This window comes from Seriola aureovittata, chromosome 14 (genome assembly GCF_021018895.1).
Source record: "Seriola aureovittata isolate HTS-2021-v1 ecotype China chromosome 14, ASM2101889v1, whole genome shotgun sequence".
In the NCBI taxonomy this organism is placed as follows: domain Eukaryota; kingdom Metazoa; phylum Chordata; class Actinopteri; order Carangiformes; family Carangidae; genus Seriola; species Seriola aureovittata.
Window position 1 is genome coordinate 17395164 of NC_079377.1, and position 26081 is coordinate 17421244.

Genomic DNA, 26081 nt, shown 5'->3' on the forward strand with positions numbered 1-26081 from the left:
ACCGCCAGGATGTCTCCAGTACCGCCCAGTGCACCCTAGACAATCTGTAACACATCCTTATCAACTACATCCAAGACGGTGGGTTGCTGAACCTAAGCACATTTTAAGATGAAATGATAAGAGCCTTAAAGCGTCTCTTATATCATTACTTGACTTATCCACCTGTCCTTTAGAGCGGCCTTGTGTCAGAATTTACGTGCTATGTATTCCTAAATAGATATATGTTTTATCAAAGTAAAAAAAAGACAGGGTCAGTAGGTCCCCAGAGAAGAGACACTCTAGCCATGACCTGGTCATAAGGATGATGTAGAAATTTGCCATCTATGATAAATAATCAGTAGGTGGCTGAGCATTTCCCTATTGTATTCCACCTCTAAGAACACACTACCATTCTTATTTGAACAGTACCTTCAGTATTTATAATAGTAATTAGGACTCCAGTAACTACATATTAGTGTTATCATCATCTGCATAAAATATCCACTTAAAGAAGGTTATGTGATGTTAATAAATTATAGAGCTTCATGAGAGACAGGATTGCTTTGAAATAACTTTTCTAGTTTATATTTAACTCATTCAACAGAAATCAACAATATCCTCATCATGAACTGTTGTCGTCTGGCCACACAAGGCAGTCCAAGCATATAAACAAGCAGCCCTGGAGATTTTTGCTCAAGTACACTTTGGTGAAGAAGAAGCACATAACTAGTTGAAGGACAGTGTCTCTCATGACATAACTACCCTGCTTCCATTACATTACTTACATAATAAAACAATGTTCAAGGACACAAAGACAAGAACAGAAACAATTGTACTGCAAAATCAATGCATTTTTATTTTTTTTATTTTTAGGTTGATTTTTTTTAAAGACGTCTGAAACATTTGTGGTGGCATCATTGCTGCTATAGCCTCTAAAAGACCTTGAATAACCAAAGTGCTAGAATAGTTACATTTCAATGGCTTCACGCTGTTAGTAAGAATTGTACATCAAAAAATCTGCTCAGGTGAAAACACATATCAAACAAAATTGACAAAATTGATAGTTCAACCATATCAAAGGATCCTCTTCCCCTTGATTGACATAGTAGTATAAGGGGATGTGGTACAGCACCCTACCTGACTTTCTTCAACCCCCCTTCCCCCCTCCCCACGCCAAAAAAAAAAAAAAAGTTACATAGTTTTCATGTCCACAGCAGACATCAGCATACTGAGCCATCGCACCAGTAGAACACCACACTTGAACTACATGGGCATCTAATGAAAACCAATACAAAGATAATTCCTAATGTATTGTAAAGTAAAATTTTGCCAATGAGCTAGTGAAAACAATTCTATTCGACACTGCATATACAGACTCTCAAGCCTAAAAAGATCACACAGTTTCAGAGTTAAACACAATTTATTTAATGCTTAAATAATTGTTTTTGACCATCCAGTGTTTTTGTCATACAATATGCTATTTAGAGCTACAATCAAATAATGTCTTTATGTGTCCTTAATGTGAGTAGGATTTTAAATTAAGGAAATACTTCACCAAAAAATCCAAAATGAAATGCCCCCGTTTTCCTTTAATACCACAGCAGCCGTTAGAAAACCAAATTGACACACTGCTAAAATGATTACGAACAGTCTAACAGTGTACAGAGACTCCTACACCTTATAGCCAATACGCACAATACAGTTATAATTTTACAGCGAGCCAGCCTACTAGCATTTACATTCAGATTATTTCGTTCTCGTAGCAGAAGCTGCCCTCCGGTTTTACATACACAGACAAGACATCACACCCTCAAGAAGCTATAGAACTTTTTTTCATTCTCACCCCATCATGATAAATGCTTTAATGGTATCCTTTTTCAATTTAAAATATAAAATCGGTGACAAATGTTTGGGCTATATGTGTACACAGATAAAGGGTTTTTATTTGTCATTTGAATACAGTGTTTGCAAACTTGTAAAAATTGTACTTAAAATAATGTGAACAGCATGCATGAAAATATGAGTACTCTGAAAGGCTGCTTTTTGCAGGATTAGATCCACTCCCACTTTGGGAATTACTGAAATTTGATTTTCTGGAAATTTCTTCTGTTAAAATCAAACCAGCTTTTTTTCATGTACAAACATTATACCTGCTCTAATAATTAATTATACAAGAACCTGTGAAGTTACACTCAAATCTTTAAAAGTGGAACTGTTTCAATAAATTTTGAAAGCACTTGAAAAGGTTACTCTCCTCAGTGCGTTCTCAACCAGTAACTTACCCTTTTTTAAGAATTTTACACATTGTAATTTTATATACAGAAAAAGCTTTTGTGTTAGTTTAAGTTTTAAAAAGGAAGAAAAAAATCCCAAAACAATTTACATCCTGACAACAATGGGTTCAAGAAAAAACCATAAGGCGAGTGTTGAAGTTGAATCAGAAGTGTTCCATTAGATTTTTTTGTGTTATTGTGTCTACTTCATTCTTTCCATCCACCATGTGGACTGAGCTCTTGTGCCATCTTTGGTCACAGTTGCACCTGTGTGGTTGTCAGTAACGGAGTCTTTTTCGTTTTCACCACAAACGATGCTCTTCAAAAGGCTCTCACTTTACCAGTGGACCGATGGCACGTATTGTCTCACACAAAAACAGGAAGCAGAATCATTGTCCACGAGTCCACTGCAGTCAGAGAGTGAGAACCTCCTGGGTCTTTTTGATTGACAGGAAGTGAGTTTTTCATGCTCATGCGTAAGTCAGAAGGGTCGACTCCTCTCACATGAAAACCATTTGTTTGAAGCAGATAGTTGCAGACTGGACCCTTGTCTGAAGGCCTCACACTGTAGCTCTTCAGCCCTCTGAACACTTCTTGCCAGGAAACATCTAACTCAGTTCCTGTACATCTGCAAGACACAAAACAGTTCATCAAATATTGAAGCACATTTAATATATTAACAAGTTTATAGAGTAAAATTGCCAAGGATACATGTCCTTCTATCTAAAATTATACAATATTTTTTGAACAAAAATATTCTCTTAATTTACATATTAAGGGTGCAACCTTCCTCTCACAAACAAAAATTTTTCTATGTGAAAAGTCTTTTTAAACAGCAAAAACTGTTGTGATCTAACAAAATCACAACAAGACCTGATGGTCTGTGGGTTGTTATGGTGACCTCTGTTACCATAGAAACCCATTGCTAGGCTTCACAGCAGTGCCATATTATTTCTAAGTCAGTTTTGTACAGATGGAGTGATTCACTGCAAACATAACATACGGGTGAACAGCAGTAGGGATTAACAGTCTGGCCAGTGGGATAACAAAGTCTTTTTGGATGCTACAATGCTGTTACGAGTTGGGGATTTAGTGAACAAAAACAGGCATTGAGGGTATCAGTGGGCCAATATAATGCTGAGGTGTGTGCCGTCCATCAGCCCTGTTTCCTTTGTAACTGTTCCCTATTCACACACACTCGTGAACACGGAGGGCAGAAATGTTGCCAGAGGATCAGTCAGCCTTTTGGAGTCTGTGGGACAGAGTAACTATCTGAGGAGGGGTAACTTACAGGAATAGTTTGACGTTTTAGAAAACACCCTTATTCTTATTTCTTCTTCTGAGAAGATCAAAACCACTCTACCATGTGTGTATTAGGTACCCGCACGTCTTAAGAAGGTCATTGAGTGCACTGAATAAGAAGCGAATGAGTAGAGGAGTGATTAACAAGAGAGGAGCTGATTGTGTTACAGAGAAAAGCAGTAAGCTACTGTACCTGGTAGAGCACAACCATCCCTATGAGTGGAACTTCTTATCTCCTGATCTTCTGTCATCCTTTCGCCTGCTATTCCTTGAAACTTCTCCTTGCTAGAAAACACAGACAAAGAAATATAGTTGAGTCATGGTATCATTTTCTTCTCATTGGAGGAAAACAAGTTTCAAACCAACACGCAAAGGAGAAAGTAAACTACACACACAGTAGGAATGTGAAACTAGCAAATGTTAGTAGTATAATTATTGTTAGGAATATAATTAGGACCCAAACCACACACCTAGAAGAGAAATTATATTATTATGTAAAGTGTTAGAAAGAAAAGAGGTACACTTTATTTTCACAACAGCCATGACACTCATTAGCCATACTGTTGACTAATCAGTTAAACACTTTAAAACACCACACCAAAACCACAGTCAGGAGGAGCATAGTCAGCATCCCCTTTGTTATGTAAACACAATACACACCACACACTGTCAAAACACAAAATGCAAGGTTGCACTTCAAATGGCATCATTTTTGCCCAGAAGAGAGATAATGAGGACAGTTTTCCCAAACCAACTAATCCAGTGTTAATCAAAAATTCACCTGCACCACTGGATATAAACAAGATCAGATCAAAACTGATTCCATTTTTGACTCCGTTTTTTTACTTAAAGCTGCACTAAAAGAGCAGTGAGATGTAACTCTGAGGTCTTCGATACCTAGAAGTAACGTGGTGTCAGTAAACTGTGCTGTTCTGCTACACCCAAATACATTTGAAATATTCTGTATATGTTTTGTGTAGAATAGTACATATATTTCTGTTCATCATCACATATTTCAAATCATTAGGAACTTTATTAATAAAATATTGCGGGTTTGAGCAACGCTTGGCCAAAGACAGTTACTTTCTGATGATGACCTGCTGGTGGGTCTCACAGGATTGAAGAGGTTGCTCATGAATGTATTTTCTCATTTAGGTAAGATACAATGTTTTTGTTGTTGTTGCAGCTCCACTTTGTGTTTTAGGATGGTAAAATTTGTGCTTTTTCACATGCAGTCTTTCACAGTGCAGCTTTAAGCCTGACATCTACATTAGCTGTGAACCTCCCACATGCTGATTGTTTTCTGACAGGAGGGTAACAACATCCCAGGCCTCCCATCTAGATTAGACTTTGAACCCAGGCACACAGTTAGATATCTTCATGCCAACCTCAGACCAGTCTTCCTGCAGAATGGGACTGTGCTGAAGGTCTCGGTGCCACCTGTCGCCTCCTTGGTTTTCTGGTGTGGGAGTAGAAACCCTCCGAATAACCTTCCTTATTACCTGACCAAGGCAGAAGGATGTTGATAAAGGAAGAAAAAATCTGATCTGCTTTGTGAAAACATCTCTCCCTGTGGTGGGTTTTATTTCAGAGCTGAATGGGAAATGAAAATGAAGTTGTACATTACTTTTCTACTGATGAGGTTACCGTCTTGGTCCATATAGTGTTCCTCTGTAACAGACTCGCCTGGAATATTCTTTGCCTCTTCTCCCTGGAAGCATTTGTGGTTAGGAAACAAATAAAGGCTCACAAAAGACGCATTCAGAACTAATAAAACAATCCGTTACCATCACCACACCCGAAACAGCACCTCAAGAAAGACAAACATCCCTGTCAGAAAGAAGCTGAACACTGGGTTAGTCTTCAACCATGACCTGAGACGGGCTTGGTAGTGCACGTTCACAAACATATCTATGCTTACACATATCCACACCTACAAAGGGAGTAGAACTATCATTAACCAAACACAACTACTATGATGCACACCAGAATGACCAGTCTAAACCAAGCCAAGCCAAACCAAACCAAACCAAACCAAACCAAACCAAACAAAGGCTCAGCCCAGCCTCTGCTTCAGGCTTTCAGGGTACCTTTAAAATGAGACGGCGTCTGAAGATTCTTGTAGTTACAGTCTGTTCTTCCTCTGAACCAGAATCTACACTAACCCGCTGCTGAGAAAGGTATTATAAGGTCATTACACAAACACATGGAGGGAGTCAGGAGGAGAGAGAAGTACATGTATAGGAAAGAGAATTAGTTAGCTGTGACATGTAGCCTTTATGAAGGCCTACGCCATCTCCATGGTCTGCTGGATCAAAAAGAAGAGAAACCTGGAACCAAAGACTTAAGTTTGTTTGGTTTAGGCATTTCACCTTCAATAACAGAATCACAATGAAGTATAGTGCTGCAGTAGGTACAGACAATAAACAGGACTAGATTCTACACTGCACTATAACCACTGTTAAGGGTCTTTTCATTTGATTGTACTCATTATTGTTATTGCTAGTAACATTACCTGGACTTTTTTCTCTGACACCAGCGCTCCCTCTTCTTTTCTGCCATTCGAAGACTCAGAGGAGCCGCCCTGAGGTGAGTGCTTTGAGCTGTCGCCGTTCTGTCGGGACCTCCCTGATTCGCCCCTAGACGAGGATGTGATGGAGTCACTAGAGTTCTCCTGGCTGTTGGGTAAGATACAAATAATTAGGACTGTAGTTACAGGATACCGTAAAGAGCTGAAAAATACATAATCTGAGAAGATTTCTGAGAAGGATGCACAAGGAAAAGATGGATTTTAAATTCAGGCTGGCAAGAAATTGTGGTAATTCTCAGAGACTTAAGAGACTGACCTTTCCCGTCTGTCGAGCAGGTCTGAGCTGACACTTCGGCCTGGCGTCGGTGGTTCCACATTGACGCTTGATGAATCACTGTGCCAACCTGAAAGTGAACACATGTCTTTTTCTGCCTGTTCAACCTGATCAAGAATCTCCTGAACCCTGGCCTCGGTCATCTCTTTGTCCTCCTCCTTCTCCTCTGAGCCTTCTTCTTTCTTCACCTCCTCCAACAGAGACCCTAATGCCTCTTCTGTGCTTTGTTTGTCTCCGTGTCCCTCCTCCTCTTCCTCATTGGATTCAGACTCACTGGACTGAAGTTCTCCAAGTGCCTCAACCCAGGCCTGAGGGGAGAGACGGGCTACAGCCTGGTCCTCGGTTGCATGGTCCTCTTCTGACGTCCCGTAAATATCTCTTTCACTGCCACACAACTCTCCTTCATCCTTAAACTGCAGTTCTCCATCTGTGTCACCCTTGTAGACCCTTTCCTCACTGTCCCCATCCACCTTTTGCACCTCTGGTTTTTCATCAATACCCTCTGTGACAGTCACCGCTTCTATTGTGGTACAGTCTTTTCCCACTTCATGCCAAATTTCTATCAGATTATGCTGCTGCTCCTCTGACAGATTCTGCACATCTCTCACCTCCTCCACCTTACAGGCTGTCCCCTTCTTCTCATCTTGAACAAGAACATGCTGCTCATCTATCACATCTTTCTCTTCCTCCGCAGACCCCTCCTTCTGTTCCACCAATATGTTTTTTTCCTCTGCCAACTTTGACCTATCTTTTGTAATCAACTCACATTTTCTTTCCACATTTTTAATCAGGTCCTGCTCTACCCACTTTTCCACTAATCCATTGCCCTCTGCTAAATCTGTTGCAACCATCTCAACAACCTTCTCTATTTCTTCTGTCACTTCCATTTCACCTCCTTTTAAACCTACATCCTCCTGTACCCCATTGGGGGCACCCAACTGCACTCCTGCATCTACCACTTGTGCTCTGTCAGGCGATGAAGGCGTTATAGATGATACTGATGATAGAGAAGGGGAAGATGTGGAGTAAGCCATGTCAATGTCTAACTCGCACATCGCTGGGAAAGAGTGAGACCTGGGCTTGTGGCTCAGCTCCATTTCATGACAAGACCTGTCCTCCTCTTCGCTCAAAAGCAGCTGGTCGTTCAGAGCGATGTGGGGCTTTCTGACCTTAGAAGGAACAGGGTCAGGGAGTTCAAAGGCCGGGAAGGATAGGGCAAGGTCACAGGGTCTGGGGGGGCTCCTAGGAGGGCTGTCTGGCTCTTCGCTACCAGGCTCTATCTCCGGGCTCCAGGGCAAGGGCTGAGGCTGGGAGTCGGCCAGCAAAGGGGTGTCTGGCTCTGGTTGATGGTGAGCAAGGGAAGGGTTGGGGGTGATGGGGAGTTCGGGCTCCAGGAAGTGGGGGTCAGAGTGCAGTGCAGCAGGGGACTGCAGCTCCGCTAGAATGCTCTGATAATCTGTAGGTGACAGGATGACAAATGTAGAGACATACGCACACACCAAAGCATGCCACAAAAGAATATAACACACTGAAAAACACACACACCTTAACACATACACTGTATGAGCTGACAATGGCACAGAGGTTGAAGTGCAAAGCATGTCTCCAGATAACCACTAGCTGAGATGGTGATTTGTCAGCAGCTACTGTATAATGGCAGTATGACTAATCCAAACTCAAACATATGCAGTAAAATATAATAAAAACATACAATACATTTTACTGTATATTTTTGAAAATTTCATATTGAACACAAATAAAAAATATAGTGAAATATTTAAGATATATAAAGAAGTAGTAGTATAGTTATAATACTTAGTAGTATTCAAATTGACAGTAATCATAAAAGCATGTCATGTTTGTCAGTAATGTTTCTGATTTTTAGTGAGTGTTCATTCAACAGCTGTGGTGAGGTAAGACGTCAAAAGTGGCAGAGCATTAGAGACATAAGGCCATATTAATCATGTAGCGTGGGATGTTATGAATGCAGGATATTACTTAATTATTTGCCAGGGTGTTCTGTTACATGCTCACATGAATAAGTTGACAGATGAGAGATGTGGGAAGGAATAGAGGAGGAGAAGGAGCAAGATAAAGGACAGAGGATGCTAAATGAATATTTCCATTGTGGAAGGGTCAATGGGAGTTCGAGTGGGAGGTGGAGGGATGGAGGGCGCACAAGTGCACTGGCAAGCAGGACAGGGGGACAGGGAGCGGAGGGGAGGGGAGGAAGGACTGGGGCTTGGACATCGGGACCCAGAGGGAGAGACGGGAGGGAGAGTAGACAAGGAAAGAGGGGAGACAGGGCGGGAGGAGGAGGCCAGCTGCATCACTATAGACTCTCTGCTTGGAGAGGCGGTGACAGAAGGTGAAGTCCTACCTAAGGGTGAGGAGGGGTTGGTGATGGGTTCCGATAGGTCAGGTATTTGGGGGGGGATGGTGAAAGTGGGGGAGGTTGGGGCAGAGGTGGGAGAGGATGGAACAGAGGTAGCTGAAGAAGGAATGGGTGATGAAGAGTTAGCAGCAGGTGATAAAGGTAAAGGTGAGGTGATGAGGGGGATTGGGGAGGATGGGTGGGGCGAGAAAGGGAAGGCAGGGGATTGACGAGGGTCAGCAGGGGGACATTGAGGAATGGGGGAAGGAGGGGGAAGGAAGTTGAACTTTGGTGGTTCAAATGGCGCTGGAGGTGCCAAGTCTTTGAGCGAAATGGAGGACTCATAACTTGGAGAGCGGCGTGGGGGAAAGGGACGGCAGTGAAGTGCTACAGTAGGTGAGAGGGGAGTGGGTGGGGGAGTTGGGGTCTGTGTTGGAAAGAGGGGGCTGGGTGTCTGCAAGATGAAGGCAGCTTCATTGCTTCGGGGGGTTAAGGGGATAATAACGCAAACTATGGCAAAGGGATGAGGCACGACATGCAGAGGAGATGAAAAGGAACAAAAGTGCATTGGAGAAAGATGGAAAAAGAACACATGAAAGATGGTTTAATTTGAAACATGCTTGCACAACAAGACAATGAATGAATAACATGAATGAGGGATATGTGGAGGAAGAGGCATGTGAGGGATGGATAAGGAGAGGGCGCATGTAGATATCAGCAACTTTGACTCTTAACTTGTTAAGAGCTGTTATGTGCTGTTATCAGCAGTGGATACTGCTGTGGGGAGGTGATGGGAGGCAGGAGGAAGAAGAGGAGGAGGAGGCAGTCTGGTTTCACAGAGGAAGAGATTCTCTCATCTATCCAAGGAAGGCTCAGAGGAACTGGAGGAGAACTAGGAGAACTAAACTAAATGCAGAAAGGAAAGCAGACTCTACAGGATTATAGATTATATTTCTAGTCAGACATAATTGAAAAACATTTAAATAAGTATGCAGCATGCACTTAGAATGGGATTTTAACAGTGGATATTGCTCATTTGTGACAACTGGATGCACTATGGTGATTTGTAGAGTGGTATTCACCCTCTGCAAGACCTGATTAATATGAAAATGGTGGTTAATTAAATATAAGCCAATTAACATCAGTATGTTCAAGTGCAATTAAAACTTGTTTAAAATTGATTGATTTAAAAAAAAAAGCAAGATGCATTAAAGTAGAATACTATGATTATTTCATTGGCATATAAACTGTAAAATATGAAAATCAGGAATGCATTTGGGAAACAGCAGGAGCCAGTTGTCCAAACAAAATCCAAATCTGACAGTAAATCAGTTTATCTAGAGATTTGCACTAGGACTATTTGCATGTGATCCATGCATTGGCACAACAAAAATGGTAGCAGGGAGAGGTAAGAGGTCAGCTAGACAGAGCTAAACTTTACCATCAGCCTGATCCCGGAAAACAGCGTTATCATCGGCAAAACATCTCGTGCCTGAAATGTTACCATAGTCAAATATTGGGCCCTCCAGTAAAGTCACAATATCCATCCGATTGACTTTGGTCAGCACTGTAGTTAAGGCATCCGCTGTGGAAGAGAAGAAGATGACAAAAAAATTGAATTAAGACTTCCGTAAAATTATGAAACAAAGTTTGTAAATTTGAGCAAAACTGCTTATCCCAATGGTTTACTAAGGAAAAAAAATATATATGCAAATTTGGGTGTTTGATGTCTGAACAGGGAAAGGATGAGAGTGATTAAAAGACAGACAGAAAGGGACTGAGGAGGATACACAGTAAAACAGGCAGGGAAAATACTCAGACTAAAATGGACAACACAGATGCATGTGAAAATACCATAAATTTTATGAGCTAGCATTAGAAGTTTTCTTTGCCATAAATCAAAAGCAGAAAGACTGAAAAGAGAGCAGACGAAAGACATCGAAAGAGAGGAGACAAAACATTTTTAGATATAAAAATAGTCTTACTTGTGGCGTTTTTCCCTTCCCGACTGACCCATTTCTTAAGTAGCATGAAGCTCTGTGCTGTCAGAGAGTTGGGGTTCTCTAGTCTGATGTGGTTGATCTCATCCACTGTGAAGTTCATCTCCCGGGCCAACTCTGTGATGGGACAAGAATAGCAACTCTTCTAACTTTAATGTACAGTATTTAATTGTCTGTCATTTTATGACAGACAATTTGTGTGTTTGCAGTGAGTGCAAACACACAAATTACACAGAGGTTAAATAACAATATAAATATATGTATTTCAAAATCATTAAAATCCTGTTATAAAACAGTTTCAACTTCAGTTGCCTCAACACTAAATTTAAATTCCACTTTTTTTTTTTTTTGTCCCCATTAAATGATATGACATTTTCAGGGCCACATTTAACAGTATGATCCTTTGTAGGATATTCCGTTAGCCTGAAGATGGCAGCAAATGCCAGGGTTTGAGAATGAGAAAGAAAGCAACTCGGGTAAAAGGGACCTGAGGGCTAGAGTAATGTAGAATGTGTCCCAACCTGTCCAACTGAGTCCCAGGTGATCTGCAACGATGGCCATGCGCAAGTCCGTCCGCTCACAAGGACTTTGGGGACCTGGGAAGAAAGAGGATAATGACTTATCAATACCGTTCACATTCCTCTTCCCCTAGATACTAATCTAAGAGAAAAATAAACATGTACATATTTTTCCTTTTCTGGCCACTTATGCATCAGAATTAACAACATCAATCAATGTTGTGTTCAAAATAATTAAATTAAAATAGTGAGCATATCACTGTAATATAGCTATAATCTAGGTACAATTACTCTCACAGGATGGCAAGAAAAGGATATTTCACACTAGAGACATTATGGGCAACTTAAATATGTTCATAGATTAAGTGGTGTTCTGTGACTGTTTGTGGTATGTATCCTCTAAGCAAGCAGTAACTGTCATGAGAACCACACAAAACAAAGCATAACATGACTCTCAACAACAGACTCGTAGTTCTACAAATCTAGGGTGGAAAGGTCTATGTTAGAATCTAAAATGCTGACATGCGAAGACGCTTTTGTGTGTTCTTTGCCAACACTAGTTAGTTTAAATGACAATTGAAAACATGAAAAATTCTGTAAGAACAAACTACTACAATAACTCGGTAGCCACCCCGCACAGACAGACAGACAGACAGACCAGGAAGTTGTCAAACAAGGGACTGGTTGTGCCAGTGGACCAGTCACTACTACTGGCATGCTCACGCTACCACACGGGGGTTAAAAAGGGTTGAAAGAGGGGAACAGAGGAAAGAGAATCTTGCAACAAGGACAATACAGTACACAGTACATCAATGACAAAAAAAGAAATTTAAATGACAGCTACTGTTCTGAAGAGAATATGTAAACACGCCACAGGCATTCCAGTCAATCCATTAAACGATCACAACGATGTCATGCAACTAAAAGTGAAATATATAAATATATAGATGTATTTTAAACATAGTGTGAAAGTTTTACAAACTAGGCTTGATCTCCGCGATGGGAGGCGTTCGAGACCCTGTGAGTCCCTGACTGCCCTCCTTCCCACCAGTCCGCCTACTCCTCCTGCTCCTCTCACTGCCGGAGGCCCTGTCCGTCGTCGCCACCTTTGCCCTTACGGACGCGGCCCCGGCCTCAGCCCTCGAACCTCTACCAGACCTGGATGAGCGGGAGGGCTGGGAGGGCTGGGAGGGCTGGGAAGGCTGGGAGGCGTCCGACAGAGAGGTGCTCCGGGAGGTGCTGTCTTCCTCCGACTGCTCTGTCTGCGTCTTTTTCTCCTCGTCTGACAGGCGGTCCACCAACTTTAGCGTCTCCCCGCTAATGTCTTTAAAGTATTCGATGGTGCGCTTACAAATTTCACTAGGGTTTTCCTGCCTGTCCTGTCTACATGCTCCCTCATTTGTGACATTGCTGACCTGATGCCTGTCCTTCAGTGGGAGCCTTGAGGGCAATTGTATGGCTGTTCTCTCTGAGTCCAATGCCCTTGTTGGCTGTGAGGTAACCCGAACTGAAACAAGTGAGCTAGCTGCAGCAGTGGGGCTGCTCTTTTTAACATCCTTGATTGGTATTCTAGACCTGGGCTCTACTTTGGCTATGGCTGGCTCTCCCCTTTTCCTGACCTCAACCGTTACTGCTTGTTTGGGCTTCTGTTTGCCAATGGCTGTTCCCTGTGTGTGAAATGACCACCCTGATGCTTTAACTGGAAGCCTTGACCTCGGCTGCTTCACTTCACTTTCTTTAACTGTTTCACTTTTCTGGTCCTGCACCTGATTGCTGCTGTGTAAATCCACCCTCTCTTCTAAATCCCTACAACACAGTGTTTCTATCCTGCTAGCTTTTTGAAGAGTGGGCTCAGAGGAGGACTGCAAATTAAACACCACACTACCACACTGAATGTAGTTGGCCTGAACACTTGAGGACTCGAGGTTGTTGTTGTTGTTGCAGTTTTCAGAAGGATAATCTCTACTCTCTAACTTGGACTCAGTGTGTCTGCTAGATTGACTCTCTGTACACTGACCCTCAATACTGATGTATTCTGGCACCATCTGACCCTCTGACATCTCAGTTTTACAATCTGTGAGATCCCCTGAGTCTTTTTTCACAGTTATAGAGGCAGCTATGCCCATCTTAATAGGAGTGCGTAATTTGGGATCAACCTTAGAGGCTGTGATTGTACATGACGAGGCGGTCTCAGCTATGGCTTCACAGGAGGGAGCATCAGTACTGGTATAGCCAGTGTCACTGCCAGGCTGCGCAGAGCTGCATTTTGCTGTTGTTGCTGCTGGTGTTGTTGGTGTAGTGCTGCTGTCTGTGGTAGTATCTATAACCTTCACATTCCCATCTACTGTGGCCCTCTCCCCTGTTTTTGACTGAGAGGAAATTACCCCCAGGATCTTGCCCCCTCTCCCCTTTTCCCCTGTTTTAGGGTCAGAGGAATGCTCACCAATCTGGAAAAACTGAAGCCTCTCTTCAACAAAGTCCCGCTTGCTCATGTCAATAGCACCACTGCGGGTCATCTCAAACATCTTCCCTTCATGGAAAGGGAAGGGGTTAGGCTCACTAGTCGGTGTGCTCTCATCAGTCGGTGTTCGAGCGGGAGTTGTGTCAGGTGTTGTAGCCTGTGATTTGTCCTCCACCGATAAACCAAAGGGCTTGGGATCCTCCTCTTTTGATTTGGACTCAAAAACTCCATCATTATCACCCCCTTTGGTGGACCAGGGGTCAAAGTCCAGGCCTTTAGTAGCAACAGTTTTGAAGGTTGAATTCAGCTCCTCTTCAAGTTGGTAGGCAAAGTAGTTTTCTCCAAAGCCCTGCCTATCTGGATGTCTTCCTTCTAGGGTATAATCCTTTTCATCTCCACTGCTTTTTGCTGAAGATGTGCTGGTTTTAGACTTTCCATTATCCCCCACTTCTTCACATTTCTCTTCCTCTATCACTTCGAGCTTAGACTGACTGAATGAGCGGTCAGTTGTTTTTCCATCATTAGACAGACTCGATGTTTTAGGATCCTCACTCAGTCCATCATCCTCATCCTGAAGGTCATACCCATCCAAAGAGTCTATTTCAGTTGCATCTGTGTCATGGGAGAACTCAGCAGTGGTTGCTATAGAGCAGTCAGTGATTGACTGGTCATTGCCATTTTGTTCAAAGTCAGCATCCTCCCCCTTTACTACACCATTGATCCCAGACTCCTTATTATTTCCGTTTTTCTCTGTTCGTTTGTGTTTCGGGCGTTTATCCCCCTCCTCTTTCATTTTGAAGGTGTACCTTTTGATGGGGATGGGATGGAAGACAGACTCATCATCACTTGAATCGCTGTTATCAGCTCCAGGGGGTATAGGGGATGGAGGCTGTACCCTGATGATTGGCTCAGCTAAGAGGTGCCTATCATGTTCCTCTTGGAGGTTCACCTCCATCATCTCTGTCTCTGCCTCAGAAGAGGCACACGACCCCCTTTTCTCAGGGTCAGACTGCTCTGTCTCTAAAGGAGGAGGAGGTGGAAACTCTATATAAGCAACTCTTTTCTCCTTTGACTTCTGTCTCTCTGTATCCTGTTTTCTACTGTGATTCTCTGAGGAAGCTGGTTTAGATTTTTCCTTCAAGGGCTCCTTGTAGATGAAGGTCTTTCCTTCTTCCTCCTCAGACTCCTCTGGGATAGGGCTTGGCATGCCTGGCATGAAGCCTATTACAGAGTCTGGTGTTCTTGAGGTCAGACTCATTTCCTCTGAGCTGGGGGTCTCAGGGGTAACAGGACTTTTCCCAGAGCTGTCCATGAAAGTCACTTGTTCTAGAGTGTCATCTTCCGGACTTCCTTGAGGAGATGGAGACTGTTTTTGTTTGACAGTGTAAAATGCACCCCTAGTTTCATGCACTGTCCTACTCTCATGGCTTATTATCTTTTTGTATGTTCCCAGCTGCCCCGAGGCTGTTTCTTTCTCATACTGCTTTCCTACTTGGATGCTAACATACACAGGTAAGGGTTTAATATCTTTGAAACCCTCTGTGACAACTACAGGAGTTACTTGCTCCAAATACTCCACTTGGTCAACACCATTACACACTATGTTTGACTGGCTTCCATCTGATGAGTCTGTGGATTTTTCTACTGATGATCCACGAGTAGACTTGTTGGATTCAGAGCTACTGTGTAACCGATTACTAGCTAGAGTAGGAATATGAGACCCTACCTTCTCATATGGTTCAACAGAGGCATCTAATTTTAGAGAGGTGGATTTATGATTTTCTGAGAAATTAGATGGCTTTTTAACAGGAATTTGTGATTCCGAGTTTTTTTTTAGACTATCATTGCTATTTGGGCTTTCTCGAACAACAAATTCTGTGTAGATTATTTTCTTGGTTGTTTCTTGTCTTTGGGAATCACTATTATTTCCATCTTTCATAGAATCATGGATTAAAGAATGAGATAGTTTGGGAGATTGGGGTTTATAGCTCCCATACCCTTGACTCTCCCAAGTTTTGAATAACTTTTTCTCCTCCTGATCTTTTCCACTGGTCTCATGCTTGGGTGAGAACTTACTGGATTCACTATCTAGACATCTCCTCTGGTTTCCTGGACTGTCTGGTGTTTTTGGAACATTTGAACCAGCAAACACCTGATACACAGGTAATTTACTTTCCTGGAGTTTCCTAATAGGAGGATTTGAGTTTTGGCCACCCTGAGGACTCCTATCTTGCCTCTGAGCCTCTTGCTCAAACTTTAGCCTTACTGCACTCACTTTAGAGGAAGACATTTGAAATGGTTTAGAACCTTCACCTGTGCTTCCCTGTGATTTACCATCTCCTTGTTTTCTTGGGTCGGATTCACTGTACTGCAGCAGTACTCTCCTCTCTGGACTGCTGGGTAAGCTGGCACATTTCCTATCATTTGAGCTGAACCTGTCTCTAAGCCTCTCTCTGGTCCACTCTTCCCCACTACCCCCATTCCTGTAGGCTGACCTCTCTGGACTGCTATGTGTAGAGCTCGGCCCTGATCGTGATTCTCTGAAGTCTGGTCTACGAGATTTCTTCTCTGGAGATGAAAGCTCATCGTTGAGCTGTTCCGTTTTGTCACGAAAAAACTGAGATACCTCACTGAGTTTTTCCTCTGCCTCCTTTACAGTCCTGTCCACTCTGTCCTCATACATAAGCTGTTCTCTCTCCTTACTCTGTGTGTCATCTGACACACGCATCCAAACAGATTGCTTTGGGCTACCAGGTTCAGAAGAATACTGCAAAAGTGTCAATTTGTCAAAGTTATCATCAGCACTGGCCATTCTTCCAGATTTGTCAAACACATTTCTCGGCGACCTGAAGACATACTCTGTCCTTGGCCCAACTGATCTACCCTCACTATGACTGCTTCTGTCTGGTGAGTGGAAACGAGACCTATCTCTCAGATATTCCTCTGTGTCAGAATGAGACTGGTCAAATTTCTCAGAGAGTAGCATTTTCTCTGCAAAATTATAAGATTCTCCCCTAAGCTCTGACGATTCATCTTCATTGTACTCTACAGATTGCTGGCTAAGTAGCTTTAGAGTTTTGTAAGAGTCATCTGCCATGAGCTGCGCTGAACTAGGGCGACTGTCTTCCTCTTGTGACATGGGTGTGTTCACTCTGGGGGAGTCAAGGTACACTGGAAGTGATTCCTCAGGCTCCTCCTCTTCATGTCTATTCCCTGGGTAGTAATACATTTCCTTCTCTGCATGGTTTTTTGTCTCTCTGATGATGACCTCTGTTGGTTCTGTTTTATTTCCTTTTTCAATATGAACCTCAATTATTCTTTCAACTTTAGGTTTGGAGTTGATGTCCTCAAGAACTCTTTGTGACATTTCCTCATTGCCAGACTTGTGTTCAAACAGTCCAGCCAGCTCTCTAGATGGGTCCTTGCCTGACTGAAAAGCCTTCATTATGTCATGCACAGACATAGTTTCCTCACACCTCTCAGATGCAGCTTCTTTGCCAGGTGGTTTGTGGTACACCATCCTGGTGGTGGTAGTGATGTGAGTCTCCTCCTTTACTCTCATCCCTTTTCCAATTGGATCCTCATCAGGGCTGACTTTTATTGAATAGCATTTATTCTGTTCTGGAGTTGATGTAGCTTGATTGAGATGCCCTTTAGAATCTGAGTCAATATATCTGACAGGATGTGCATCCTCCATTGCAAGTTGTTTGTTATCCTCTGCGGCCTCATAGCTCCTGATGACATGGACAACCTCAGTCCTAGTCTCAGTGATCACTGGCGGAACTGGGATATCCTGAAATAGGGCCTTGGGACCCATGCCTTCTGCACTCTGAGGGGCAGAGGGTGTCCTTTCACTCCTGGTCTCAAAGCCACTGTCTGAGAGGGGGCTTTTATCCTGTTCGTGTGAGATATCATCAGGGGATTCAAGCACAGTGTCTGCTCCAAAAAGCGCATCTGCTACTTTACTGATCTCTTTGTCTGAAGCTGAAGAGCGCATGTTTGTTGGAGGCATTTTGAGCTTATGCTCTTGAACTGCTATGGTGGGTTTTAGGACACGTTTCTGTTTCTCCTTGCCCTCTCCTTCTCTCTTGCCCTCATCTGCTTTATGTTTTGTGTCATGCATTTTGGAGAAAGAGCTGCTACCAACATCATTGGCCAGGTAGTCAACCACTTTGGAGAGATTGAAATCTCTGTCTGGTATTGTTTTTGATTTTGTTTGAGGAACCACAGTCTCATATCTTGGCGGATAGCTCCAGTTGCTTGGTGGTTGTTCAACTTGTACTTTTGAGAAGTGTATGTCATCCAAAGAACCCCTTGCCAGAGAAACCCTACCATCCTTCACAGCATCTTTAGTAAGGATTTCACTCACTTTTACCAAATCTTGTTTTACTTTCTCCACAATCCTATACGGCTCCTCGTCCTCTATCTTAGCCTCTTTGGGAGAATCCGACTGAAATCCTTTATTGGCTGTGGAATTTGGGTCTGTCTGCAAAATGGCTGACATTCGTATCAAGTCCTCTTTCATTTCAGCTACATCCTTCAGAATCTCTTGGCTGGATGACAGTGGTGATGTGGTGTTTGATTTCATGCCAGCAGAAAAAAGAGGGGCTTTGATGGGGGAAAGAGTTCTAGCAAAGGAAGACTGCAACTGAGCATTCACCTCAGCCGGCACAGTCTTCCGCGGGGACAGGAGGGCAGCAGCTGACTTGGACACCTCAGGTAACTTTTTAAACTGGGGCTCTGGCAGGACATTAATAACGGAGTACACTGGAACAGTCATTGTACTGGACGTTACAGCAGTGGTGGCATTTGGAGTGGTTCTTAGAGAGGCATAAAGGGAACTAGAAGCTGAAGATCTCATGGACTGATATGAGGAGGATGCAGAAGAGGACAAGGACTTCAAGGTGCCATAGCCCGCAGAACAAGAATTAAATGTTTTTTCAACCTCATCAAAGGCTGCATTGACACTTGTAGTTGCAGCATTGGTGGTTGCTTGTATTCTTTCTTGCAGACTGCTGGCGAGAAGAGATGTTGGGGATGAAGAGCGGTACTGTGTAGGTGACACAGTTCCATTGATCAAAGCTGCAGCACTTGGAGAGGGGTTGGATTTAAGTGGTGAAGAAAGAGATGAGAACAGGTTTCTTGCAGGGCCAGTGACATCTGAAGCAAAGGAACGCACAGAGGAGAGACCAGGGACTGTTTTTATGGGTGAGGAGGAAGATGCTGTGCCACTAGAGCCCCCCATAACAGTCTTGTATGGTAGGGGTGAACTGAACATACTCAGAGAAGACTTGGGAGAGGTTGGTGGGGTCATGCCTATAGATGTTCTCTCAAGAAGAGTGCTTCCTCCTCCAGAGACTGTTATTGGAGAGGTCCTAGCAGATAATGCAGCCAGTCCTTTCATAGATATAGGGTCTGGGGCACTTTTCCCTGGTGAGGCCAATGGACTTGGGGAGACCTGGGTTGGGTACTGGGCTTGTTGGACTACAGTTTTTATAGGAGAGGAGATGGTTCTGTAAGATCTGATGGGAGAGGCCATGTCACTAACTGACTTAACAGAGGAGGCAGGTGATCCAGGGATGTTGGTCTTGATTGGGGAGGCAGAGTTGATGGACCAGACAGACTTTAATGGAGAGGCAGAGGGCGTGTTGGATGATGAACTGGAGAGGGAGCCAAACCCAGACTTGGCTTGGCCAGGGACGGCGACAGGAACAGGCGACCACGCCTGATAAGATCTCGTTGAAAAGACAGGTTTGTGAGGGTAGCTAGAAGGCTGTGTTCTCGGCGAGCTTCGATCAGTTGTTTCTTCAACAATAATTTAAACCAAAAGCAATAAGGAAGTAAACATAAAATGTAACGTAAAATAATTTAAAATAAAACATAAAAACCAGAAAGAGAAATTTGAGTCAGTCAGAAACAGCATTATTCACAGCAGCAAGACAGAAGTTTAAAATAACATAACAGTTGAAACAGGGAGACTTTTTGTCAAAATGAAATGCAGGACAGGCCCTTGTTCAAAAATCCAGAATGATATGGAAAGTTATGGTCTAAAATCAGTGACTAATGGCAAAATATACCTGATAAAGAATGGAGTGTGTATAGGAACAAAAAATGCTTGACATATGATAAATGTGACAGAAAATGACATGAAAACCAAAAAAAATTCCATTGACTTTTGATGTGTTCTATTCTATTGTGATCTTTTTGCCTCCTTGCAATAGTGCCTTTTACTATACGTGTTTTATTGACATGTGTTTTTGCTTTCATTTGGTTCATTTCCAATGCCAGAGATGACCCCATGAATGTATACCATTAAAAATTACCACTTTACTTGTTGATCATAAAATAAAATATGAGGTTGCACTTTACAAGAAATTAGTCATCATAGTTCAATTGTTAACATGATTGTTTTCATGTAAGACTCAGATGGACAAGGCTGGAATAATAAAACAAAACACAGACAGTACTGCAAAATTTGCACAACTTCTGTGTCCTGATAATACAAAGTGCAGTATGAAAACTGTACCAAAAATATATAATGGTCAACATTTTGTAAATAGCAAAATGCTCACTCTAACATAGTCTCAATGTAGGGGAAATCAACTATAAAGTGCAACCTGTTACCACATTAATATACACAGCCGCACACAATCATAAAGCCAATAAGAGTGAAATGGCCACTAAAAGAATGAGAACAATTCAAAAAAATATTTTTATTCAACATGAATTGAAACATTTTTTGTTCAAATGATAAATGAACAGACAGACATTGATTCCCAGTGTTTTCACAAATGTAAAATAACGTAACAGTAACACCTTTTTGTCAACATGGGGTGGGTAAGCAAAGCGTAACACACAGTAAACCATGCAAATGTTTGATGAATGACAAATGATCAAAGAGTATGTGTAAGGTGAAGTGAATAAATGATTGATGAACATGTCTTGTCAGAACTCGTTCTATACTAAGGGACCTTTAGACACTAAACGTGATTAAAATTATGTAAATATCGAAAATCAATTGAAATGTTCATGAAAGTAAAAATGGGAAACTCACTCGCTGCTGGGTCGGTCAAATAGCTGTAGCGCTTACGCAAAGCTAAGGAGGCAAAGGTATGACGTCGTTCTGGCTTTTCAGTCTGAAACAAACAAAAAAGAACAAAAGATGCTTTAACATAAAAAATATGGTGAAATGTAGCTCTAATCTCTCAGAATTAGGTCTAAATGATCTTGTTAGGGTTAGGGTTAAGGTTAACTTGTTAACTTAGATACTGTATTGCATGGATAGTGTCCTGCTTTTAGTTAATCAGTACATGCTGTTAGTACTGTCACAAGGAGGCACTGCAGGTGTACTGTAGTGTCTCCTCTGGAGAGTAATGGACTGTTTCTCTACATCTCTTCACTCATTGCATTTCTCAATGTCACTGCAATGAAATAACTACAAACAATATGTGTTTTTTCTGTATTGCTTGCTACAGTAAGTAGTAAGCATGGGCAAAATTCAACTTCCACTTATGTACACTAGCTAGTTAAACAAATGTCCAGTTATCATGAGGATGACTTCCTCAGATCATCATCAAATGTGGTGATATGGTACACCTTATTAAAATGACAAAAATAGTAGCAGTTGTGTCAATTTCAATTTTAGGACAGTGACACATATTCAGTCCAGTCTGCAGGAATTATGTTCCTATTGGACAATTCTGCATTTCATGACTTACAGTATATGCCAACATTCAGTGCCTGTGTAGATAATAAGAGTGTCCATTATGTAACAAAGTGAAAGCAATGGTGTAGATTGTAGGTTGTCATGATGAATGTTGGTCTATCTCTCATGCCAGTAGTTTGTGGGCTTTGTGTGTGTCCCTTTCAGACGATCACTACAGTCTTTTGGAAACCTTAACCATGTCATTTGCCTAACTGTAGTTGCAATGTGTGGTTATGGTTGGAATACTTTTTTATGTTGGCACTGAACATTAAAAATTCTGCCATTGAACAAAATCTGGATATAATAATCTGGTTGCTGAATTGCCCAATGTCAACAGTCTGTCTGGCCAGTGGATTAATATATTTATGTAGAAAGAATATAACACACATGGTCACTACTTATAATGTAAATACTCAAATATAAAAACAGCCTTATCTCCCTTTGATTAAACTAACTTGTAAATGTTTTGGCATGCAGCTCAGAGTGTTAGTATTCTCTGTAACACACAAGCCATGGACAAGAGTGAGGAAGGGAAACCCCAAATACAACAAAACAATGACTAAGTGGACAAATGATAAGAGTTAGAGTTTCATCTTTAGCTTCCAAGAGATACCATAGTCCTGTATGAAACGCTCGAGTTAATAGGAAGGATGGAGATATGGTGATTTCCTGCTGAGTATGTATGTAAAGGAAGATAGAGATGAAAAACAAGCCGAGGTGTGGCACAGTAATTGGCTCCACTGGACTTGAGATGAAGACAACAATAAATAAATCCTTGCTGATTAAAACAATTGCCATTTCCACTCATGCACTACATGGGGTCACTTCAGCAATGACGTAGCTGTGTAAAAAACGTGCAGTCAGAAGCATCTTTCACACGCAGGTGCTGTACAGAGACAAAATATTTGCAACGCGCATATTTACTTCAGCATCTGCAGTATAGCAAACAGAAAGGACGACAAAGAAGAAGCAGTTCCATGTGATGATGAAGAATCTGTTTACCTCATCATCAGGATCAGACTCCATATCCTGTGGTATTCCAAGATGCATTGCAGGAGAGGAGAGAGATGACACAATGGAGAGCAGGGAAGTTATAGTGAGCAGGGCGGTGGAAATAAAATTCAGGGGATGAAAATGGAGCAGCAAAAACAACAAAAGCCATCAGAAAAAATCTATGAGATTAATAAAAAAATAAACAGCAAAATAACAAAAGCAGAAGCAAAATAATTACAGTTTCTTGTGATCAATCAACACCACAACAAACAAATCAGAAGTGTTTTTTTTTTTTTTTTGCATAATTCTTATGTACCCACAGTGAGCCAGGCAATACAACAAAGCACGATGTGCATGTGTGGCTGCATGTGTACGTTGTGGGGTCTTATGACTGGCACAGGCTTTAACACTTATAAAAGACACAAGCAGCAGGCAGTCACTTTTAGACCAAATGAACTTCAGTGGCTCCTCTTGATGTCAGGACAACACTGCTTCCTGTTTCTTGAATGTAATTTACATGTAGATGATATGATATGGCCTATAAAGATGACCTATTCATACGTGGTGATCCTACCTTCTTGTGGGTTGGCAGTGTGATATTCAAATTGCATATGGCAGTCTGTGCAAGGCCTTTAGTGGATTTTGGCTCTCTCAGGAAGGAGAGGCGGCCACATGGCTCCTGGCCCATGTCTCTGATCTGTAGAAGATAGCCAAAAGATCATGAGTTGACTGTACAAACAATTTCAAGAACAACCCTGCAGAATTTAAAATTTCTGTATTTTTTTCTACTTCAACCTATTGCACTTTCATAAATTGGAAACTGTACAGTATATAGATGTAAAGACTTAACAGGGAGAATGCATTTCATTTGTCAGTTGGCAGGAGGACAAAAATTACCAAAAAAAAATCACAAAATTAACAGCATGTACTTCTGATCTGTGGGAAACTTTCAGTGTGACACTGTGTCAATTTAATTTTCCTGGAACAATGCAACAGTCACAGCAAAAATAAAACTGTTATTGTTATGAATGTCAGCTAATTAGGAGAAGATGATCATTTCTGACATAATTTAATCAGCAAGGCACATTTACAAATTAGGTCAGAACATGCACAGTAAATGCTGGCAGAGAGAAAGGGTGATAGAAGGGATAAATGTTATACCTTCACATTGAAAGGAAGTCTGTTTTCCTTGAAGGAGTAGAAGTTAAAAACCAACTGCTGGCCACTTTTGGTGAGAGGGGACAGGTTGCCATAGCAGTCCACATGGATAGGCTTGCCCTCGAGAACCTGCAGAAGTGCATTGACCAAAAATGGAGTATCACGGCTTAAACACATTCTGCAGATGAGGTTGATGAATTGCATTTCAATAACATATCATAGATTTATAAATTTGTCTATTTGTTCTTTTTGAGACTCTCTTACTGCAGTAAAGTGTTTGCAAGTCTACATGAATGCACAACCCCACCTCAATATCCTTGCTCCGCGCCACTTCCTCAAAGTTCTCCTGCTGCTCAAGGGTCTTGTCCACCTTGTCGTCTGTCATGCAGAAGCAGCGCAGCCGAGCCTCAACAGCGTCGTTCATCTTGGCGAACACCACAAACTTGGCCAGGTACGGCACGCAGATCAGTTCCCGGTATAACTGAGACGCTAGACTCACCGTCTCAGGAATCTGGTGACAGTCTGCGAGCCAGAACCTGTGGAGGAGAGATCAGAGGAGAGGAGAGGAGAGAGGAGAGAGGAGAGGAGAGGAGAGGAGAGGAGAGGAGAGGAGAGGAGAGGAGAGGAGAGGAGAGGAATTTGAAACTCTGCACTGCATATTTAAGCCCTTTTTGTATCAAACCTTTCATCGGGCTGCAACACTTTTATGTAAGTGAAATAATCAATAATTTACATAGTAAATCAAACCAGCTGGGTCATGTCTCTGAAGGGTCAACACAGACACATGACAGCTGTGTAAAAATCAACAAAGGGTGCTTTGTTAATATAAAGCTGCATCCTCGCCACATGATCCCAATCTAGTTAAGATGATGGGAGGATCACTGGCTGAGGTCAGCTTAGCAGTCTTCTAGCTAGGCATGCCTCAACAATATATTGCTGACATGACATTGTACCACTTGGGTAAATGTGTATGGAGGTGTAACCCTGTTAGTATACAGGGCCACAGAGAAGAATGTATAGCTAAATACTAAAGACAAGATCAGGAGGAGAAAAACTATCTACTGCCAAGTCATTTAATCAACTCAATAAATCAGTTGTTATGTTATTTAGCCAATAACATGTAGAGTCAAACAAGAGGGGAACTCGCTTTCTTTATGTGTGTAGTGAAAGAAAGGGGATTGGGAAAAGAGATGCTGAAGTCAGGAGAATAAACGGCTGCTCAGAGTAGAAGTCTGTGGATTTAAGTGGCAGATTTTCTCTTGTGATAGATTTTAGGATTCACTGCCAACTCACGATTCATGGTACTGCACTGCACCTGCTGAGATGTCTTCTGGCAGTGATAGGTAGTAGGACAGAGCTGCAACTAACATTTATTTTTTATCGATTTATGTGTAAATTATTTTCACAATTAATCCTTTGGTCCATAAAAAAAGACAGAAAACTGTGTATATATAGATCTATAGATCTATATCTATAGATCTATATATATGAAAATTTCCCCCATTTTAATTTATAGTATGTTCTTGTATTAATATTTCATATTTACTGCAATTTGGAAATTGGCTTAAAAAAAATCAACAAGTTATTAAATTATGTGGCATTCAAAATACTCTTCTCTGTATTTATTATCTCCAGCTGTGGTTGACTATGTGTATTCATTAAATCCAACTGGGGTCTGCTACGTGTATATAGTATGTTTGTGCACTATGTGTATATACATATGTGTGCGTCTCACCTGGCCGACACATTTGTGGTGAAGGAGACACAGTCGGTTACAAAGGACAGTGGTGTGGTCCCTGTGATGTCCTCCCACTGGGCAGGGGACGTCCCTCCTGTATGAAACGGGGCAAAAGATGAGCTCACTGCCTTTCCACCAGAGCCAGGTTTTTAGCTTTCATAATCCTTATCCTTTTATCTTCTCAGTTCTTCATCTCCCTCTATCGACGAGTGGCCTTTGACATCAAAGTAGCCCTGATGTGCCAACTGCTATACAATTCATAGTGATTCTGAGTCACTGACTCTTTTTCATGTATAATAAATGGATGAAAAACTACGTCTCGTGTCACAAATAACATTGATTAGCATCTAAGCATACAGTGACTGTAAGACTAAACTCAAAGCTAGCACTGCAGAAGCAATTTGGATGGAGGTACCCCGACAATTTTTCATGCTCTAGTCATCTGCAGGTCGACTTGCCTGTGATGCTGCACAGCAAACGTAAGCAGGGTGCAGAGTCGCCTCGGTGGCCACTGGGATGGCCTTCTGCCGATCTAGGTGGAACGGGGATCGTCATTGTGATCGGCTTGTGGAACTTCCTCCTCCTGGGCTCTACAGTGACGATGGGGCTGAAGGTGGCTCTGTTACCAAGGACTGCCCTCACCATGTCATCTGGTACAGGCTGGGCCTAAACAGGAATACAGGATGACAAAAATGTGTAAAGTGCAAAGACGCAGA

At 42.1% G+C, this 26081-nt stretch overlaps 1 protein-coding gene across 37 annotated transcripts in view; it reads right to left on the bottom strand.

Annotated features, from left to right (window-relative positions):
- Positions 1-805: 805 nt before the first annotated feature.
- LOC130181278 (ankyrin-3-like) overlaps positions 806-26081 on the bottom strand; it is a 124104-nt gene continuing 98828 nt past the window's right edge. For 12 of the 37 annotated variants that reach the window (XM_056395290.1, XM_056395287.1, XM_056395286.1 and 9 more), the window contains 17 exons: positions 25824-26031; positions 25363-25459; positions 23935-24163; positions 23631-23756; positions 23044-23166; positions 22479-22505; positions 20826-20907; positions 12293-19576; positions 11314-11388; positions 10778-10909; positions 10234-10377; positions 6401-7874; positions 6070-6232; positions 5182-5265; positions 4943-5056; positions 3748-3839; positions 806-2880 (listed from right to left, as the gene is read on the bottom strand). In XM_056395290.1, the coding sequence (XP_056251265.1) occupies positions 3768-3839; positions 4943-5056; positions 5182-5265; positions 6070-6232; positions 6401-7874; positions 10234-10377; positions 10778-10909; positions 11314-11388; positions 12293-19576; positions 20826-20907; positions 22479-22505; positions 23044-23166; positions 23631-23756; positions 23935-24163; positions 25363-25459; positions 25824-26031 (10434 nt within the window). In that variant the 3' untranslated portion in view covers positions 806-2880; positions 3748-3767. The remainder of the gene's footprint in view (positions 2881-3747; positions 3840-4942; positions 5057-5181; positions 5266-6069; positions 6233-6400; positions 7875-10233; positions 10378-10777; positions 10910-11313; positions 11389-12292; positions 19577-20825; positions 20908-22478; positions 22506-23043; positions 23167-23630; positions 23757-23934; positions 24164-25362; positions 25460-25823; positions 26032-26081) is intronic. The other 25 variants (XM_056395312.1, XM_056395314.1, XM_056395313.1 and 22 more) reach the window with 10 other exon arrangements.